The sequence below is a fragment of the Brachionichthys hirsutus genome, chromosome 23 (genome assembly GCF_040956055.1).
Source record: "Brachionichthys hirsutus isolate HB-005 chromosome 23, CSIRO-AGI_Bhir_v1, whole genome shotgun sequence".
In the NCBI taxonomy this organism is placed as follows: domain Eukaryota; kingdom Metazoa; phylum Chordata; class Actinopteri; order Lophiiformes; family Brachionichthyidae; genus Brachionichthys; species Brachionichthys hirsutus.
In genome coordinates, this window is record NC_090919.1 from 1518126 (window position 1) to 1538721 (window position 20596).

At 51.8% G+C, this 20596-nt stretch overlaps 2 protein-coding genes across 2 annotated transcripts; both read left to right on the plus strand.

Annotated features, from left to right (window-relative positions):
* The first annotated feature begins 4044 nt into the window (after positions 1–4044).
* On the plus strand, positions 4045–9778 carry LOC137911681 (hepatocyte growth factor activator). Its single transcript, XM_068756062.1, has 14 exons — positions 4045–4098; positions 4171–4225; positions 4492–4585; positions 5311–5384; positions 5468–5611; positions 6074–6205; positions 7000–7110; positions 7301–7475; positions 7605–7702; positions 8147–8411; positions 8490–8629; positions 8804–8944; positions 9124–9266; positions 9605–9778. The coding sequence occupies exons 1-14, from the start codon at positions 4045–4047 to the stop codon at positions 9776–9778; spliced, it is 1800 nt and encodes a 599-aa protein (XP_068612163.1).
* Positions 9779–10484: 706 nt separating this feature from the next.
* Positions 10485–19937, plus strand: LOC137911682 (protein Dok-7-like). The gene is made up of 11 exons (XM_068756063.1): positions 10485–10538; positions 10655–10700; positions 11366–11596; positions 12423–12623; positions 14512–14631; positions 16269–16367; positions 16523–17298; positions 17576–17624; positions 17759–18220; positions 19497–19670; positions 19801–19937. Exons 1-11 carry the CDS (start codon positions 10485–10487, stop codon positions 19935–19937), a joined length of 2349 nt encoding a protein of 782 aa, XP_068612164.1.
* The last annotated feature ends 659 nt before the right edge of the window (positions 19938–20596 follow it).

The following is a 20596-nucleotide window of genomic DNA, read 5'->3' on the forward strand; positions in this document are numbered from 1 at the left end:
CCCCCTGCCCCCCCCCCCCCCCCCCCCCGCTCTAGATCTCTAGATCATCACTGCCAATGAACTCTGTACCTGTGATTGAGGAGCTCTAATAAATGCTCGTTTTGGAAATCACTCTCGTTTGTGTTTTATGTTTGTCAGCTCCATTTGCTGCTCCTCTTCCTCCTCCTCTTCCTCCTCCTCTTCCTCCTCTTCCTCCCCCTCCTCCGCACGCTTCCTCCCATCCCGCCTTGCGCTAATCCTTTGCCGTCCTCCTCTCATCTGCTCGCTCCCCTTTGTGTGCTCCCCCCCCCTGCTGGCTGGGCTTCGCTGTGGTTCTCGGTGGCGTTTGGTTCGGTCTTGTTTGAGGTGGCGTGGGTTCGTTTCTCGGTGGGGGGGGGGGGGGTCGCTGCTCTGCTGTGTGCGTTTGGAAGTCTTGCTTCCTGTTAAACTTGCGTTTTGCTCTTGTGCTGATCTTTTCGAGGAGGACGAGCTGATTCAATCGCACGACGATGAGGAGGAATCAGGCTCGTTTTTTTCACTTCTGGTTGCCATGTCAGCCGGATGCTTCCTACGACTGGGCGCCATGGTAACCTTATCCACCAGATAGGAACTGTCACGGTCTCTTATCTGCCTCTCTTCTCCTCAAATAGACATTAAAACCTCCGGACGAATCCGTGAAGCAACGAGCCCCCGTTTTCAGAAGCTTCATAAAGTTGTACGATTGAAGTCGGTCTAACGAAACCGCGCTGAATGAATCAGTGGGCGGACGTTAGCGCTGTTTCAGTAGCTTTGCTGCCACCTCCCCTCCAGTTTGTGTATTACTTTTGTGTATTACTTTTAAACGGACGCCCTCTGCTGTTCCAAAGGAACCTGTTCTACAACAATGTTCCACAACAATGTTCTAGCAGGTTTAAAGCCTTCCTCCCTCCCTGAAACCCAAAGCATGCGTCGCATGCGTCGCATTAGCATCTCAATAAGTGTCAAAATTACAATGTGTAAAGTAAAATCTCTGCACAAAGTGTCTCCACTTCCACATTGTGCTTTAATATATCAGGATGCAAACGAGCCCCCGAAAAACCTGGAGGAAGAGTTTTTCTAGGAATGCCCGCCACTAGGGGGCGCCGTCACACAGTGCAACTTCGTGTGACTGATTTCAACTGATCATTTTTAGTTGAAAATAAAAACAAGCTGCATGTCCCGGTGGAAGTTCCCTCCGGTTTTCCGTCTCAGGGAATGTTCGGCCTTCCCGATGGAGACGATCGGAAGGTTCTTGGCAGGAAATGACAGGGGGGGGGGGGGGGGGGGGGCACATGGCTCTGTTTGCCTTCAGACCCAGCTTCTCAAGTCCTGACATCGAATACAGGTATGAGACGTTCCAAGAACATCGTCGCCAGAGACACCAGACACGCTTCACAGTCCCGGCCCCCGGGCCCCCGACCCCCGGCTCCCGGCCCCCGACCCCCGGGCCCCCGGCCCCGAGTTCACTTCAGATGGGATTTATTTGCTGATGTGTTGTGTGACCTTTCATGAACTTGTGCAGCGCCGGCTTGTTTGACAAAGAGGGAAAGGTGAACAACGAGGCATTTTAATTCACGCGCTTCAGGCCAGCCGCGGCTTTGAGACCAGGAGGCGGAGCTAGAGGTGGTGGAGATGACGATGCTGAGGTTCCCCTTGGGAGTGACCAGGTTGGGTAGGATCGGAAATGAGACAATAAGAGGGGACAGTGACGGTGAGACGTTTTGGAGACACCAGACGTCGATGGTTTGGACATGTCCAGAGAAGATGCATACACAATACACGCAGTACACGCAGTACAAGTACATCGGAGTGTGTCGATGCCCCCCCCGGTGGAATGAATACACCAACAAGTGTTTCGCCATTGTTCGCGTCTCCCCTCGTAAAAAGTTCAAGCAGACATCTGGACCAATCCGTGAGGCGCCAGCTTCTCCTAAATCTTCTCTCCCCCCCCCCCCCCCCATCCTCATCCTCAGAGCGAGGAACGGAGCCAAACGCCAACGCCGCACAGATGGTCCAGGAGGCGACGAACGTGGAGGAGGTGCATCTGGAGGAGGCGCCGCAGGGCGCGTCCCGGGGCGAGGACCCCGAGCTCAGCCTGAGCTTCCAGGGCTACGTCGCCGAGCTGCGGCAGTGCCAGAGCAAGATGAGGAGCGGCCAGACGTCCCACAACGGGCGAAACCCGCCGGAGGGCAAGGACTGCACGGCGGACATTTACAAGGCCACGGTGGTCTGAGGGGACCCCCCCCCCCCCCCCTCGACCTCCACACCCCCACCACCCCACTGCTGCACTTTCAAAGGGAACCAATGACAGCGATGGTTTACACTCCAAAAAATATCGTGATAGATATTGTATATTTGTTATGAAATCTGGAATCTGCTTGTTGGTTTTTAGTACTGGTTGTAATTTTGGGACCGTGATGTTTTTGTAATGGTATAGTTTAATAATAATAATTCTGTTATGAGTCCCGTTGGATTGAGGACAACCGTGGGACAAGCCAGAAATGAGCTTTGGGTACCAGTTTCTAATTAGACCCGCATTATAAATACTTCATAAGGTGATTTAATTCATAAAACACGACACGTGTTTTAACATAAAAGTTGATTTAAACTAGCACTCGGCTGCGGATTTAATTTCAGGAGAAAGTTGGCAAAATATGAATCAAGAAATCTGAAAATCAGATGGTCTTTCTAGAAATGTGAATAAAAATAAATTATAACCTCATAATTTCATTTTTAAACAATTTCCAGTAGAGAGGAGAAAAAAAGGAAATTTCTAAAATGATTAAATTTTATTCTACACTATTTAGATATTTATTCCTTTACGGGAGAGAAGAAACAAACGACACAAACTATTAGAAAGCGGTACCTACTTTTGAAACCGAACTGATTTCAGGATCGGATCGGAGGTAAATCACACTTTTCTTGACTATTTAACTTTCATGTTTACATCTTCCCGTGTTTTACAGGTAATACTTGACGGTACCTTTATTGTCTGTGTCTTTTTGCTTCTGTTGCTTCTTGAACTATTAAAAGTATTGATGGCTCCAAACAGGAACTTATTGGTTCTTGTATTTCTGACAACAGGGGGAATCCTCAAGATCCGCTTCTGAACTCGAGCATAAAAAGACATTCCAGGAAGACTTATGTAAGACGGTCACAGACATATTCTCCCACTGGACGTTTTTGACCACCCAATGTGTTTACTAAGTTAGTCCGAAATGTCAATAATTAACCCGAGAAGTCGTCTTAGTTAAGAAGTTCCTCTTCAGAAACTGCCCTCACCTCGGTACCTCCATACCAAATGTGCAATAAAAAATATTACACATTCATTGTTGAAATTCACGAGTTTTCCATTACAAATATCTCTCATGGAATTTTAAATACCCAACATTCAGTTCTAACTATAAATGTATAAATGTAATTTATTCAACTTCGAATTGAGGTAATAATATTTTTTTTAATTAAATATTTTAGTGAGAATTTTTTATTTTTACATTAAAATAAATTAGCTTTCTGGCAGCAATTCATTCATAGCTTAGCTTAACTTCACATTATTAGGCTAAAGTAATAGTAATAATGATATTTATTAAAATCATAAACTTATAATGTTGTAAAAAATAAGACTAATCCTCACACGTATTCTGATGCGTATATTTATGAAGTTAATTAAGTGAATAATAATCGATATCTTTACTAAAACGGCGACAGAGACGAGCTCTTGCAGCGCCACCCAGCGGCGTGGCGGACTCCGCCTCCGGAGTTTGTCCTCTGCTGGTAACTTTTAATGGACAGGCGGAGGGCGACCTCAGAAAGCGTGTAGGGGGGGGGGGACGCTCACGGAGAGGACGGAGATGTCTCACGGAGAGACAAGCCTCATGACGCACCGGGTTTACGCAGCGCGGCGTGTCTTCGCGTGGGACAGGACAATACTTGCAGGGTTTCCTATGAGCAGACCCGAGCGGAGGGACTCGGGGACTAACAGGCGCGCGCGCGGACCCTCTTTCCGAGTTTTTGGGGACATTCGCTCCACGCACCTGGGATCAATAAATGACGGCGTACATTTTTCTGCTTTTACTCCCTTGTGTCGTCACAGCACGGACGGTGAGTTTCATCCATTGTGACATTCTTGTGCGTAAAAGGCAAAATAAAATAACTTCTCCTCCTTGATTGCAGCGCATTATAGTCCCCGGCGATGAGATGGACATCTCCAAAGAGGACAGCCGGAAAGGTAGGGGACTCGCCGAAGTGTCCCATGTTTGGATTTACGCCGTGCGCGTTGAACCGGCGCGCCATGGGAGGTGTTATGTGCGCGAATGTAAAAGGCTTGGAAGCCGGTCTGGAACCAAACGTCACAGTTTGAGTAGGAATTCCTGTCCTCTGATCTGCACCATCAACAGTTAAATGGGTCGGGGGTGCGTGAGGGGGGGGCGGGGGGTTATTGATCTCACTTTTATTGTGTTCGCTGGAAATCCCTCACAAAGTGTTTCCTGTCAGTTTTCACGACAGCAGGCAAAGAATGTAAATTCCCATTTCGTCAGGGTGGACGGATTCATCATCAGTGCATCACCTTCCTGTCCTCGAGACCCTGGTGAGTCCCCCGGGGGAGGGGGGGGGGGGGGGGGTTCTGGCTGGATCCACCTGCCCATTAGCAGCGATAGCCATAGAAATGGTCGCTCCCACACAGGTGGAGCGCTGCAGGGGCCAGACATCGAACCACTTGACTTCCTTTGCTGATTTAAATGTGGCTAAAAAGGCAAGCGTCTGTAAGTTAACACTTTTCTTTCGTGATCTCCAAACGATTATCTGGTATGTTTCCGATGAATAATCATCAATCATGGGAGGGGTTTTTCCAGGGAGGTTCCTGATGCAGTGTGCCATTAGGCTGAGTCGTAACATGTAATTTCCAGCTGCAGCGATGAGAGATTTCTGCAACAGGAAATGTATAGACGCTTTCAATGAGTTAACGATATAACTGTCCGATCCCAACGCCAGCGAATCGTTGGTGGGCCTTGAAACGATTTGTCATAATGGCGTTAGCCTATTGCGAGCGGCAGATTTACGAAGGCGGCGTAGCTTGTAAAAACACTCTTGAAGTAGCTTAAAGCATGTTTTCCACTTCAGTTCATCATCGGTGGGGGGGGGTAAATGAACAGTCGTCACGGCAACACTATGAGGCTATGCTGAAGCTACATGCTAACATGTTCACATTAGCATGCTGACATTTGCCACAGGTGCGCTTGGTGGGCGTGTCTTCAGCCCTGCAGGTCGACTTCCTGTTTCCTTTAACGCGCCTCGATCTCTCTCCCGCTGCAGGTGCGCCCTCACGCATAACTTTGATCGAGATCGACAGTTCGGCTTCTGCAAACCGGACGAAACTCAGCCCGGCGGTTCGTCCGCCGAACGCACGAGGAAGTATTCTGTGATCAGGAATACAGCAAGTCACTTTTGGGTTTTTTTCCTCCCCTCGCAGTCGTTGTCCACACGTCCCGCGGAGTCGCCGATCCGTGTCGGGCCGGTCCGTGTCAGAACGGCGGCGTCTGCGTGCCGATCCCACGAAGACTCTCGTTTGAGTGCTCCTGTCCGGAGAGCTTCACGGGAAGACTCTGTGAGCAGAGTATGTTCAATTGATCAGGATGAGACACAATCAGCCTGACGAAACGTATAAAAACGACTTCGAAACATCTTTCATCGATTAATTCAATTCATAAAACGGATGCGTTCAAAAGCGTGGGAGAAAGCCGCTTCCGTGTCCCGTTACTTCTCCTCATTTGCAGCAATTGTTTGGCGACGTTTATCTTTAAGATCGGGAATGAAATTTCCCACATTTCTTAAGCGAGTTCCAGCTGAAGCTCCAGTTTCAGAGAAGTCAAGGTAAAAGGGGAAACAACAAAAACATGTTAATCCGGCTTAAAAAAGTAGGTTTTTAATTTGCACTCAGTCATTCAATCTCTCCTTTTTCCAAACAACGCAGCAACAAACTCCGCCCTGAACGCAGCTTGCACACATTTCAGCCTCCATTGAGCTTCAGCTTCCTCTCACCTTTCAACCTGCTGCCTTTTATGCTTTCTGTTGTCAGAAAGGTGCTACGAAACTCGACACCTGCGCTACTATGACAGCGGAGAGTCCTGGGGACGGATCCACCTCCGCAACGTGGAACAGTGCACGTGTGCGGCGGGGGAAATGGCGTGCGAGCGGGTCCGCTACACGAGTAAGATGCGCCTTCTGCTTCATCTGGGTTGTGTGTTGTTTTTTTTTGCCATCTGCTTTTGTTGGCACGGCGACAGCCAATCCCGCAATCCGCCAACTCGCTGAAGCGAAGCCGACCTAAAGTTTTTTTAAACGGTTTCAAATTTTCATAGACGGAATTCACAAGTAATTTGATTCCGGAAACGTTTTTTTTTTTTTGAGTATCAGGTCTCATCCCAATCCCTTTGATCGGTGTTCCACAATTACGGGAGGAGCCTTGCCACGGAAGAAAAGGCAGATTAAGTGACTCATGGTGACTCATAAATGGTGTTTCAACACCCCCCCCCCCCCCCGGGTCTGTAAGGTGCTTTCATCTCAACGGAGGGGTGTTCATGGGTTATTGAACACATTCCTTGGCACAAAGGTGGAATGCGCTGAAATGGATGCATGCTCCCTGAACCCAATTTTTTTTTTTTTATGTCATGTTGGTTCAACTTTCGTTCGCTCCAAAAGTCCTTTTAATATTAAAGCTCCCATATGTTTAACTGCTGTCTGCAAATTAGCATGCTAATAATAGCGATCCAAAACACAGAGCGGAAAAGCACTAAAAAATATTACAATTTGTGCTCTTAAAGGGGCGGAAACATTTATTTTTATAATAATGAATAGTAAATATGTTTGCGTTGCTCTTTAGTTTCGGTTTTTGGATTTGAAAGATACCAAAGACAAATATTTAACCTTAAAATCATCCGGAGGAACAAACAATCATTCGTGGCACTAAGATCGTCCCCGCTTTGTCTTTTCCGACGGGTCCAGTTTGCCGTTCGAACCCGTGCCAGAACGACGGGGCGTGTCGACTGATCACCGCCACCGGCAAAGAGGCGTGCAGCTGCGGGCGCGGCTACGGCGGTCCGTTGTGTAGCTTGGGTGAGTGAAAGCCGGGCTGCAGCGACGGGGGGAGTATTTCCGGGGTATTTGTCACGTGCATGCCCGTGCAGTGAGTGCATGTTCACACGTGTGTATGTGTGTGTGTGAGAGAGAGCCGAGCGTCGTCATTGGTGCACACGCGGAGGTTCGGATGTTGAGTTTTGCGTTTTTGCGTTTCTCGTCCGTGCAGAGCCGGAGGCGGAGTGCTACGACGGCAGGGGCGCGGGCTACAGGGGCGTGGTCGGCACTGCGCTATCCGGCGCCAGGTGCCTGCCGTGGAACTCGGACCTGATGTATAACGAGCTCCACGTGGGCACGGTGGTCGCCTCCCCCCGCAGAGGCCTCGGGGACCACGCCTTCTGCAGGTGCGTGTCTTCCCATCCCGTTTGGCCCTCATCCCCTCCCGACGAGTTCCTTTCTGCACTTCCTCCGAGCTCGCAAACGCGTCGACTCGGCAACCAGCCGCCACCGAACGTCTCCTCCTGTGTGTGCAGGAACCCCGATGGGGACAAGATGCCCTGGTGCTACACGCTAAACGATAGCACCATCTCCTGGGAATACTGCGGCGTTCCGTCCTGTCGGATGCCTCTGTGTGAGTACGTGGGAAGCTAGCTGGGTGGATCGATCGGGCTAACACGTCCAGCGCGAATTCGTTCTCTCTTTCCGCGAGCCCTCCGAGGTTTTTCCCGTTTCCCTGTCGTTGCCAGCAGTTTTTCCATCAACAGGTTTATATTCTTTGATTTATTTGCCTCCGTGTCCATTTATGAATCGTCCCTTTGGAGTAAAACCCAACACATGATGAGGTAGCTCTTCTGCTCCGCCGTCGTCACCCTGTCCTTCAACTGTCCTTCTGTGTTGTCCTCAGGGGACAATCGGCCGGCGGAAACATCTCAAATATTCAGACGAGGTATTAAGGAAGTGCGGTAGAGAAGTAGTCCCTTAGCGGCATAGTTTGAGAGAACATTGCCGTTTAGTCCTTCCTCCGGCGCTTTGAAACGATCCCACTCGTTCCCGGTTTTTCCCCCCCCTCCTGCAGCGTCGTCTCCGAGGTTCACCTTGTTCAACGCCCTGCCGGAGGTCGAAAGGCCCAAGCCCTCCAAGCCACGCAAGAAGGCAGGCTGCGGGACGAGGCACAAGAAGAGGATGTCCATTGCCAGGGGGCGGATACTGGGCGGGAACTCGGCGCTTCCGGGGACCCACCCCTGGATGGCCGCCCTTTACATCGGGCAGTCGGACTTCTGTGCCGGAACGCTGGTGTCGTCTTGCTGGGTCATCTCCGCGGCACACTGCTTCTTCCGCAAGTATGGCACATGGTTACGCCCCCCCCCCCCCCCCCCCCTCAACACGACTTTGTTGGACGGTCGTGGCTTCTTCCTCAGCCCCCTGAAGTCTCAGATCCGGGTCGTGCTCGGCCAGCAGAAGTTCAACGAAACCGATTCCAACAGCAGGACGTTCGGAGTGGAGGCGTACATCTTCCCCAAACACTTCTCAGTGTTTAATCCGACGCTGCACGACATAGGTAATCATTAAACACACACGCACAGATGACTCACATGAACCAGAGGACCTCCTTTCCACCGGAGGCCTCGCGTCACCCAGCAGCAGTGTCCCGACGCTCCCTGTCAGACCCCGGGGGCCTGCGGGGCGTGTCCGTTTCAGGCTTTGAACTCGTTTCTGTTTCCCCCCCCCCCAGTCCTGATCAAGCTGAAGAGGCAGAACGGACGCTGCGCGAGCAGAACCCAGTTCATCAGGCCCATCTGCCTCCCTGACAAAAGCACGGCGTTCCCCGACGAGTACTGCTGCGCGATCAGCGGCTGGGGGCACATGCACGAGAGTGAGTGGCGAGGGCGTCCTGTGGCGGCGCCCTTCAAAAGTTTACGATTCAAGCGTAAAGGTTTCAAATTTCAAAACTTGCGTTTGTCACGGAACTTATTTGGCGGTTTAAACTGTTCCTGGTTAACAAGGTTCCGCCTCCTTTGTGATGTAACGGGCCGTTTGGGCTTCGTCCGACAGAGGCGGAGCGTTACTCCAGCCTGCAGGAGGGCGGAGTCAGACTGATTCCCCACCACGCCTGCAGGAAGCCGGAGGTTTACGGCAACCACGTCACAGCCGACATGCTCTGCGCCGGGCTCCACGGCTGCGTCGACGCCTGCCAGGTAAAACGGCCAATCGCGTGCGTTTGTTCTTTTGTTTCCCGCCCACTTTTGGGTTACGCGAAACAAGCTAAATCTTGGTTTTGTCTTTTAACGACATATTTGCACCCATCAGGTTTAAAAAAAAAAAAGAAAAGAAAGAAGTGGCAGCAGGGATTTCCCTGAGTGAAGTTTACAAGAGTCTGACCCCCCCCCCTCACCGCTAAAATATTTACGCTCTTCCTCTTAAATTAAACGTCACAGTTGTTTAGCAGCCTCGTTTATTCCGTCTCCAGTGTGTGCGTGTGTGCGCGGGCGTGTGTGTTTACGCGCGTGGACTCTCCCTCCCGGTGTTTCTGCAGGGTGACTCCGGGGGCCCTCTGGCTTGTTCCAGGAATGACGTCAGCTTCCTGTATGGGATCATCAGCTGGGGGGACGGCTGCGGCCGCTCCGGAAAACCCGGGGTTTACACCAAAGTGGCGAACTACATGGACTGGATCAATTCAGTGATCGGACGCAAGCCCAAGGCTTTATAACGGAGGCAAACGGGACTTTAGTTTTATACATACTTTTGTTTTTATTTGAAATACTTGTGGAACTTATAGCGTGTATATATATATTTTTTACTGTGAAACATTTAGTGACTGAATAAACCTTTACCGACCTGAAACTGGCCTCCAGTGACATTTTAAAATGCGTTTAAATGTGTTTAACATATTTAAAAATAAGCATGGGAAAGTTTAAAACTCTATATTTGTGCATCCGTTCAACACATGCAGTATTTCCTCGTGTACTTCAGAGTACATGCAAGTAATTCCACCACATTGTTTTTGAAAGGTTAGTGCTTCTTATTTAAATGACACAATCAAAGTCATGATTTTAAGTATCGGAGGGAATAAAAATAAAAATAAACCAACATGGAGCTCCTGGTTCAGCGATACTTTAGAATATGATTTAATATCTGTGGATCGAATATTCAACAAACTAAAGACCGTAATAAAAGTCCACAAAACGCCTTTTGTCTTCAGCGTTCCTCTTCCTCCCCGGAGCGACCCCCACGTGTGAGTGTGTCTTTGCGTAAAACCCGGCCCAGGTGCAGCAGCGCGGCCGCGCCACAGACACGCGCACGTGCCCTTTCCCGTGCGCTTTGCTGGGGGGGGGGCGGCATAGAGAGCAGCTATTTTGAAAGTGAGCCCCTCATTCAGGCAGCGGCTCTGCAGCTGTCAGGAACCATGACTGGAGATGACGGATTCTGTTGTCGTGGAGGGATACGCCAGACTGCGAGATGGGAAAAAGGTGCGTAAACCGCGCAGCCGGATAAAGACTGGAGTCGTGCGTGCGTGCGTGCGCGCGCGCGCTTTCCTCTGTGCTTTAAAAAAAATGGCTTCTCTGATTTGTGTTTCCTTCCACAGTGGAAAACTCGGTGGCTGGTGGCCCGCAAGCCGTCGCCTGTAGCAGGTAACGTTCCACTCCGCAGCCGGTTTTTACGCATTGCGCACGCGGCGCGGAGTCCTTGTTTTGAGTTCCTCGCGCTGAAACATTAGGCCTCGCTGCACCTTTTCTAAATCTGTTGCGATGCTGCGTTGGAAATGAATGTATTTGGCGCAGAAGTAGTTTTTACGCACGGGGGGGGGCGTGCGTGTTTCCTCCCGTGCCCAAAGGCCGATGATTAACCGCAGAGTACATTTCCAAACATGCTTCCATAAACGGAATCTTTTTTCTTTTTTTTTTTGGCCCCTATTTGCCTCCATCTTTGAGGTTAATGTGCCAAAGACGGTCTGAGCCCTGCTGGAACGGACTTTTTCCTTCTTGTTGTTCCCTCACATTTGCTTTGAAGTCCTCGCTTGCTCCTCTGGCATCGGCCAGGAACATGTCATTGGATGTTTATCCAGACTGCGCTCGCACAGGTTAGACCGAGGCTGGTCCCGTGTCCGTGTTGTCCCAGCTGTCCTCCACACGAGGTCTTGTTTTGTCAGTTGTCCAGCGCCGGTTAATTTGAAGGTGACAAAAAGACTAGAGGGAGGTTCTTATCGCTCCTGGGTGTCGGAATGCATGGAATAAATGTAAATCTTTTTACCCAATTGTTTCGTCTGCTGCCTGACTCCCCCCCCGTTTTCTTCCAGACTGCCTCCTGCTGCTAGTGTTTAAAGACAAATCCGACCGAGCTCAGGGCCACAGGGAGAGGGCCAGCGTCACCTTGGAGGAGATCTGCGGCCTGGAGACGGGGCAGTGCTACGAAGGTGTCGCGTTTACCCTCTCCATCCTCTGCCTGAACCAGGCCGCCCTCCTGGGCTTCGACAGCAAGGAGGCCCTGCAGGCGTGGGACGCCCGTCTGCAGTACAACCTCGGAGAAGGTGAAAAGATCCCTCGTGTTCTCCGGCTCGGCTTTACGGAAGAATGCGACATTTTTATCTCGTTATCCGAACACATCCTCGTGAAGAACGTCGCGCTTGGAAGGCTTCGACGCAGCCGACGTTCCCCGTAGGACGTTCCCTATTCGGCCAGTCCGAGAGCGGCGCTCAACCTGGGTGATGACGCCCGAATGCGGCTGAGCAACGCTTCCTCTTAGTCCCCTCCGGTAGCCGAGGCAACGGCGATGGCCTAACTCCCTAGAGGAGCTCGACCAGCTGCCCCTAACTCCCAGGCGGAGCCTCGCTTCCTACGACCGGCGCCCCTTGTTTGTTTGTTTTTTTTAGCTTCGCAGATGTTTTATGACGGGCTTTGATTGGTTGCGTCGGGCTTTAGGTCTGAGCCTGTTCTCTGATTTTGTTCCGCGTGTGCAGCTGTTTCCTCTCTCGATTGGAGAATGAAGTAATCCTTGTCTAAGGAGCATTGCTTGCTAACCCCGCCAAGGCCCAACTGCAGCTGTCTTCAACTTCGCATTGATGGATTCCGTCCAAAATCCACCTCCCGGCTGCGTAAATCATCGTTGTGAAACGTGCCGTCCTATAACGGACACAAAACATGCCTTTTATTAGCGTAAAAGCTGCTCACTCGAACGATATTTTATGAGCTAGCTCACTTGGCAGGTGTCGCTAGCCGTTTCCTTCCATTTCCAGGCTTTAGGCTAAGCTAAGATGAGCTAAGCTAACTGTCTACGTGTCATAGCGACTTGAGAGTGGTGTCGGAGTCTCGTCCAAGGTTAAGTTAAGTTTCCAATTGTTACATTTGTTTGCTTAGTTCACAGATTCAGCGTCGGAATCTTGCCGGGGACCAAGTTGGAAAGCGGACCCGCGACGCTTCATTTGTGCAACGGCTTGCTAGCTCTGGCCCGGGACGTCCCCCCCACCGTCATCAGCCACTGGAACCTTCCTGACCTTCGCAGATACGGGCCCCTACCCAACGGCTTCGTGTTCGAGGGAGGAACGAGATGTGGTTACTGTGAGTTTACTCCGTGTGCGTGTCGTCTTGGTGAATTCGGCTATCGTGCTCTTGAAAACCAGCCGATTTATTTTTGGCGGGATTTATTACTTTATTATTTAAGACTTGTTTTTATTGCAATCATGTGAAGAAGAATCAAAGGGGCCATTAAAAACAAGAGAACAATGAGTTGCTGTATTTATTAAATTTAATGATTCAGAGAGAACCAAATATCAAGAGAGAAAAATAAATCGCAGCGAGATTAGAGAGCCGATATAAACTCTCAAGACACTTGCACCAATAAAAATGTCTTCCCTCGGGGCGGGGGGGGGGAAGCTCCACCCCTTTATCCTACAACAAAGTTTCGGTTCTTCTCTTCCATCTCACGCCATCTTTTCATGTTCATCTGAAACACCTGGAGGAAGCGGAGACAGACGTGACGACTGCGCTTTGGAACACGACTCTTAACGAACGCAACGCGTGATTTATTCGGCTCCGTTGCGTCGCCCGCGAGCGGTCGGACATCTGTGACCGTTTGAAAAGTGAAAACGGGAGATGTGTGGAAGGCCAGGCATTCCTGCGACATGTAATCTCTGCGCGGTTTATCCAGAGCCGAGGAGGAGCGTAGCGATGGCGTAACGCTGCGGCAGCTGTCCGACTTGTCAAGTTTCCCGCTCGATGGTTTGTAGTCGGAGCCGCGAGGTCGAATCAGGAGAGACTCGTGGCTGAATTGGAAAATCTTCTGTGGTGTTGGAAAATCTTAACCTCTTCATTGGAGGTCAGGAGCTGCTGGTGGCGGTGGCGGCTGATGACATTTTCCTTGTCAAACACTGAATATAAGACTTTGTAATAAATCCTTTTTTTTTTTAAAGTACTTGATAAAACAGACTTTAAAGCCGCCCCTTTGTGTGATTTTTAGAATCCCTGCCGGCATTTCGCAACCACGAAAAGGCGTTACAGAACACAGAACGGCGTCGGCGTGGACTTTAGCACTTTCTGCACGATGAAATGACTTGGCAGCCACCTGGAGTCGATGGCGTCCTCGGCTCGGAGAGGAGGGGGGGGTTGCGTTTTCTCCCCAGGTCGCGTTGCCGGTCGCCGCTTGTCCTTTTGTTCCGCCTACGTATCTAAACTAAATCTTCCGTGTTTCTCCCTCGCTGCACGAACCCTGCCAAACGGACAACGTTAGGAAGTCCCCGGCCGACCCGAAGGAGCGTTTAGCGGATGAAGAGACAAATATTTACCTCGGGAGTCGGCAGAGGTTAGCGGCGGAGTAAATACTGGACAAGCACGACTCGTAAAAACGATGTACTGGTACATTTATCTCGTAATATATCTTTCCTTTTTAATACCTTGCTTTGCTGCTTTTAAAGACAGTCGGGATAATTCAGCACCGCCTATTATCGCCGAGGGCGACGCGCTGGGTTTTATACATTCAGGGGAACTGGACTAGGTTCTCGTCCTCCGGGGGACGCTTGTCCAAGTCGAGCAGAATCCATCCCTGCTTTTGTTCTGCTGCGGTGAGAATAAGCAGGTCGGCCTCATTCACACTTCCCACATGCAGCAGCTTAATAACTTCTATGACTTTATTTTTTTTAAATTTCTCGTCAGAAGGAGGGCCAGAGAGACGACAACATACCGAGTCTTTATCGGGTCTTAAACCAAACAAGGTTTGGAGGCCCGCGTGGCGTGCGACCTCCTCACCTCTACCCGATCGTGTCTCCTATTGATGTGGGAGACAGGGGTCCGACCTGCGTCGCACCTTAAGGAGATGAATCGCGTCCCGTGTTTCATAAGTTAATGGGTCGTTAAGCCTTTCTTGTTTCTGGCGACCCGTCGAGTCGCGTTCTGTTCGTTCTGCTGGGCGTTTTAGCACGCCGCTCACCGGCGGTGTGTTTCCTTCCTACAGGGGCCGGTGTCTTTCTGCTGGCGTCGGCGGACAGCGAGCGGATCAGCTTTCTGTTCGACTGCATCGTCAGAGGCGTCTCCCCCACCAGAGGCCCGTTTGGACTTCGGCCAGTCTTGCCGGGTCAGTAGCAGAAAGGCGTTTAAAGCTCGTTCGCTCGGAAGTGACGGGAGAACCGACGGTGGCGATCGTTATTCTGAACCTCTGTGTGATGCTTGTTTGGATGATTAGCAGCCACGCCGTCGCCATGGCGTGTGAGTAAACACAACAGCAGCGAACGCCACGCTGCCCCCCCCCCTGCTGCGCCTCCAGGGATTTAGCATCGTCGCTAGCTGTGCCGCCTTCCTGGAATCCCGCCATTTTTTGGCAGAACGAGCCGGGGGCCGAGCTTTGAAGCGACTAAATCATAAGTGACAGCTGTTTTTTTAATGTAATTGGATTATCCTCTAAAGCAATTTGATAAATTTAGTCAAACGTCCTAACCCCCCCGCCCCGTCTTAAATGTACCGTGAAGCTTAGGGTCACCTTCGCCATCAGTAAGAGGATAACCACGGCGTTAGCGTGACGGCTAATCAATCCTAACCGCGTCGACACGTGAAAATCAGGACCCTTAAATGTTTACGTATGAAATATAAAAATAGATACAAATAGATATTCCTGCCCCCCCCCAATCAGAGGTTGAGCTCATACTCCTATTATTGTGGTGCGTAGTAGAATAAATAGCAGCGAGGATGTCAGAGCAAAGGGTCAAAGTTCACACAAGTGGAGCAGCCAAAGCCTCCTAATCGCTCCGAGCTCGTATGTAACCCCATCCACACGATTCCACTGCTGCCCCCTCCCCCTTTCCTTGCGGGCTCGCTCGCCCATTCCACTCCCTCCCTCTCTCTCTCATTTGATTCTAATCTTATTCCTATCTGCGTCCCTTAATTGTATTTTTTTTTGTTCCCACTCGTTCGTCTCCGTTTTGACCGACTGCTGTTGTTCCGAGGCTCATTTATTCCCTTCGCTCATCCCGCTGCTCTCCAGGGAACGCTCCCAATCTCGGATACGGGACGCCATCGAGCTGCCGAGAGGGCGGCAAGACGGGGAGTGAATGTTAGAATGACCACTTCAGGGTAAAATAAGAGGTTGGCTCTTTGTTCTTTAGTTTTTTTGCTGTAAACTGAGACAAAAACTAAAGTATTTTTCCTTCTTGGAATTGAAAGCGTTTCCATCGATGCAAGGAAAACGAAGCCTGGACACATTTGCTCCGCCTCCAGGCTTCCTAGCCACGGCGGCTGGAGTCGAGTTTTAGCCGTGTGACGGTCGTTTCCGTTTCCGTGGTTGCGCTCTATTGGGCCGTGATGGATTAGCTTAGCACCGCTAGCAGAAGAATGGCTAAAAACAATCTGAGTTCAGGTACTTCTGTTTCATTTGCTGTCACAAACAGTCGAACCCGTGTTCCGGCTGACCTTGGATGTCCTCCTAAGTACTTGATACCCGTGATCACCGCCAGCAGAGCCACGTGGCAGCGCTATTAATAAACCCTGTAGTGCCGCACGGATGCTGCGAGGTGACCCCCCCCCCCCCGACCCCCCCTTTCTGTGTTTGTCTGCACACACACAATATTTCAGCACCTGGGAAATCGGCGTTTATTATCCGCCGCTCCGAATTGCACGCCACCTCCTCCACGTTCGACCCCCCCCTCCATCTCAGCGACGCCCGCTAACCCTAACCTCGCCGTCGCTTATTGGCTCCCGTGTGACGTTTGTCTCCGGCAGATCCCAGCTGCAGCCGCACGGGTTCCGAGGAGAGGCTGAACCAGGAGGCCCAGGAGCTGGAGAAGCGGCTGAGCACGCTGTCTCACGGGAGCAGCACAGGTAGCGCCGGGGGGGGGGGGGGGCGGGCAAGCAGGAAGTGGAGTTCTGCTCTGTTCCTGCATGCCTTGATTTGATCTGATTGATTTATGTGGTGGATATCGGCGAGGAAAAAGGGCGTGGCGATGGCCATGACGCTTTGTTCCGCTTCCCCTCAGCCTCCTGCTGCCCTTCCGTCGGGGGGGGGGATGACCGCAGCATATCCGGTTCCTCCGACACGTCGGACGCCAGCCAATCGGACGGCAGCGTCGGCGGCCGGCTGGCCACGTGGGCCGAACCGGCCGCCGACCCGCCTGAAGGCGTCGGCCACGTGGGCGCCAAGGCCCCGCCCCCCAGCGTGGAGAGGCTCTCCGTCGGCCAGGCGGGCCGGAGCTGGCCCGGCGCCAAGCCGCCACGGCAGCTTCAGGAGATCGGGCGCCAGAGCTCGTCTGACAGCGGCATCGCCACCGGCAGCCACTCCTCGTACTCCGGGAGTTTCTCCTCGTACGCGGGCAGCCTGGACGCCGCTCCCGGGGAGGACTTCGGGTCCGTTTTTAGCTTGCCCCCCCACTTGGTTCAAGACCTGAGCCCTTGTACGTGCCCCACGGGCCTGGGGCACGACTGCCGGGCGCCAACCTCGCTTAGATATATCTATGACTCCCCCAGAGGTCTGTTGCAGGACGGGGGTCAGGGCGCCGGGGACGACCGAGCCGCCACCCCGACCGAGGAAGCTCCCGCCTCTTTGGGCCCCCCCGCAGACTTGGGAAAGGCGGGTAACCCTGGTGACGCCACCTCTGAGAGTCTTGCAGATTCCGATAGACAGCCAACGAGCGAACGCTCGCAAGAGGAGACTAAGAAAGGCAAGGTGGCGCCCTCCAGTGGACGGTCCTGTCACACCGCCAGCCCCGCCTCCAAAACCATCGTGACGATATGCCCGGCGTGCGGCGGCTTCAGGGTGAGTAGGAAGCTACACGTTTTGTGATGGAAGTCCACTTTGTTCTTCATGTCTGCTGGTTTTCACTGCGTAAGAGGGAATCGCCCTGACATGTAGCGCCACCTGCTGGCGGCGCATATAGGTGCGCCTACCTGGGAATAAAGTTCTGCTTCTCTTTGTTGAAGATGAACTGAAACATGAGAGGGGTTTTTTTTTGGGGGGGGGGGGAGCTTATTCTTTTGGTTTTGCATTAAGGATGTCATTTGTGTAATGTTTTATGCCCCCCCCCCCCCCCCAGGGGACACCGTGCATACCTTCCAGTGAGTCGGCTCCACCTGCCTTACCAGGTACGTGCCGCCGGTTAGACGCTTGCATGCAACGCTGCATGCGTGTTTGATGAAGCTTCCTGCCGCTTCCAACTGCTTCCTGTTAGCGTAGCTTTGAGTTTCTTTTTCTCCAGAGCATCGTGTTTTCAATCCAGCAGGGCGAAAAGTTGACGCGTCGCCACGCCAACCCAAATATGGAAGCTCAGCGGCGAGGGCGAGCGAGAATACGCCGCCGCCATTGAATGGAAGGGCGAAATTAGCCAGCCTTTTGGCTGACCTGGCGGGTCACGGCGCAGACGGGCGCTCGGAGGGCGGGCCGACCTCGCGCGAGTCAAAGGGCCCCAGATTAAGCGACATCGCGTTTGCACCAACTGAACCAGCGGCGGCTTCGCAGCGGGAGAGAAGAGCCGCCGTTTATGAAAACTGCTTCAAGTGTCAGGGAAAGCGCTGCCGCCCTCCGCCGCCGGTCGGGCGTGCCGGAGCGCACCGCGGCCGGAATGTTTCCTCTTTAGAAACGAATCCAACGGGCCAAGAACCGGAAGAGGATGAGGCCTGTGGCGGCGGCGGCGCTGGATCGGACCGCGAAGAGGCCAAAGGTCAGGCGGTGACTTCTGGAGGTAAGAGGCCTCCGAGCTTCCGGTTCCTCCTCGGTTCTTTGAGATGTCTCAACATTCCTTTTCTGATCCTGATCAATAAAAAAGAGATTCCCACACGTCCTCCCGACTTCCTTCATTTCATCTGCTGCTTGTTTTCTGTCCTTGCTCTGATTTCCTCTTTGCTGCTCTTGAGACGGAGCTTTTTAAGGTTTTTAAACAGTTGAATATTTGAATAATTTATAGAATCTACTGGAGACTGATTTTATATGTTGGGGGGGGTGGGGGGGGGGATAAAAGATCGTCTACATCTCCTGTTATAAAAGATGAAAAGCACTTGACATAATTGTCGACCTGGATTAGTGAGTTATTAGCCTTTATTGAAAAAAACCCCCATAAAACTCTGATAACAAATGAAAAATACAGTCAAATAAGCAGCGGAATAAATAAACCCAAATAGAAAATGATCAACGACTGAATCGATCTCCTGATCGGCGTTGCCGTCGCACATCGGTCGCCGTGGACGACGGAAGAAGGATTTCAGATTCAAGGCTGTAAATGTCATCGAGTCTGAGATCTCGACGAGAATAACTGCCAGGTCGTTGTGAGCTAAATTCAGATATTTGTCTCCGTGGCGACCAAGAAGCAGGTGATTTACGACTTGCGTGGCGTGTCTATAGGCAGTGAGTGCATTTCGTGATATCCTGTGCCGGTTGGTTGTGCCGGTTGGTTGTGCCGGTTGGCCGTGCCGGTTGGTCGTGCCGTCTGCCACTTGCATGTTGCATCATTGTGTTGCCCTGCTTGTGTGGTCGTTTGTGGAATTGTGCGATAATGAATCAATCCGGGCTTATTTGCTCCCATCGCCGGCTCTGCAGGCATCGGGTCGGTCCCTAAAATGCAGCCATGTTTCTTATATTTAAAGCACTGTGCCCCTCCCCCCCCCTCCTCCTCCTCCTCCTCCTCCTCCAGACAAAAGGCTTCCTAAAGAGGAAAGACGCACAGTCGATCCCGCCTATGCGATCATGGACAGTCGGGCGCCGGAGAGGAACTCTGAGGTAGGCCCCGGTCCAGAACGCTCCGATCCGTCTTCACGGGAATCGACTGATTCGTGTTTGTCTCGCAGGCAGAGGAGAAAAGCAAGTATGAGCTGATGGGCAGCGTTGGTCAGCCAAGGTTCCTCCAAGAGCCTGAAGGTGAGGGAGGAAAAATTACTTTGAGTTCTGGGGTCTCCATGGAGATTTGGCTGATTTTAAAAAGCGTTCTTACCAAAATTAAAACTTTGTTCTCTTTGTGTTGACAGTGTTCGTGTTCCCCCCGGAGGCTCCGCCCCCCGAAAGGGCTCGCGGCGAAGCTGTGACGTACGTGAATATTCCAGTGAGCCCCACGTCCAAGAAGCAGCTCAACTACTTGGAGCTGGAGCTGCAGGATCCGGGTCCCGGCACCCGAGGGCCCGCCGCACATCTCCTGCCCCCCAGTAAGGGAAGCACCGAGTTGATGAATCGACTGTTACCGCTGAGATTAGCCGATTAGCCGAGGCGCTAACGATGTGGGATATTCAAATGCCAAATGAGATTGCGAGTGTCTCCTTCTGTGTGTTTTCACAGGAAAGAGTTCCTCCAAGTACGCGCAGATCGACATCGCCGCCACTGAGACGGCCCACAAGGTCGGCTTGCAACACGCTCTCGGCCGGCAGGAGGGTCTGCACACCCTGGAGCTGAGACGAAAAGGGGCGCCACGTTGACTTCATCATTGTTCCCCCCCCCCCTGAGAAGTAACTTTAGCAAACTGTCTTCTCCAGAGTTTCAAGCTCCTCCCAGATTTGGATCTGAAATGTAATTTAAAGATGGAGGCTCCTCAGGAAAGTTCTGGCAGAGCGTCGCCGGGCAGCGTTTCAATCTCGCTCTCCTTTCGTGGACATCTCGTTAAATGGGATTATATCAGTCGTTGCTTTAGGGGAACTTTGGGGATCATGTGCCAGTCCTCGACTGAGTCACCGGCCCCCGATGAGCCCCCCCGGAGCAGAGCCCTTTTTAGAGCTCTCGCTCGGTTTCATCCCGAATATCAAGCAATGTGCGGGGTGGCTGCAGGAGAGGATGCAGAGACGGGTGTTTGGTTCCCACACTCATTTATTACCATGGTAACCGCATCGGTCTGCATGCAGGAACTTCAGGTTTGGGTGCCGGTGCTTTTAGAACCGATGGGTCGCCGTTTTGTTTAAGTAGCTGGATTATAAATGGCTGCCATGAAGGTATTTCTGCCTTCGGCGTAATCAATGGATCACAGTGAGAACAGAATGTCTTTGCTGCTATGTTTAGGATTTACTGTGGGAAGGTCTTCATGAAAAAAAATCACTTCATTCTTAATCACTGAGCAGAAGTATCCCAGAAATCGCTGCCTTGC

What these genes read in the sequence shown, in the direction of transcription:
- LOC137911681 (XM_068756062.1), top strand. Translation starts at nt 4,045, where the DNA reads ATGACGGCGTACATTTTTCTGCTTTTACTCCCTTGTGTCGTCACAGCA. An exon ending in GGGAAGACTCTGTGAGCAGA is followed by an intron (nt 5,612 to 6,073) that starts GTATGTTCAATT and finishes TTCTGTTGTCAG; the next exon opens with AAAGGTGCTACGAAACTCGA. An exon ending in GCACACTGCTTCTTCCGCAA is followed by an intron (nt 8,412 to 8,489) that starts GTATGGCACATG and finishes CTTCTTCCTCAG; the next exon opens with CCCCCTGAAGTCTCAGATCC.
- LOC137911682 (XM_068756063.1), top strand. Translation starts at nt 10,485, where the DNA reads ATGACGGATTCTGTTGTCGTGGAGGGATACGCCAGACTGCGAGATGGG. An exon ending in GACTGCGAGATGGGAAAAAG is followed by an intron (nt 10,539 to 10,654) that starts GTGCGTAAACCG and finishes TTCCTTCCACAG; the next exon opens with TGGAAAACTCGGTGGCTGGT. An exon ending in CAAGCCGTCGCCTGTAGCAG is followed by an intron (nt 10,701 to 11,365) that starts GTAACGTTCCAC and finishes GTTTTCTTCCAG; the next exon opens with ACTGCCTCCTGCTGCTAGTG.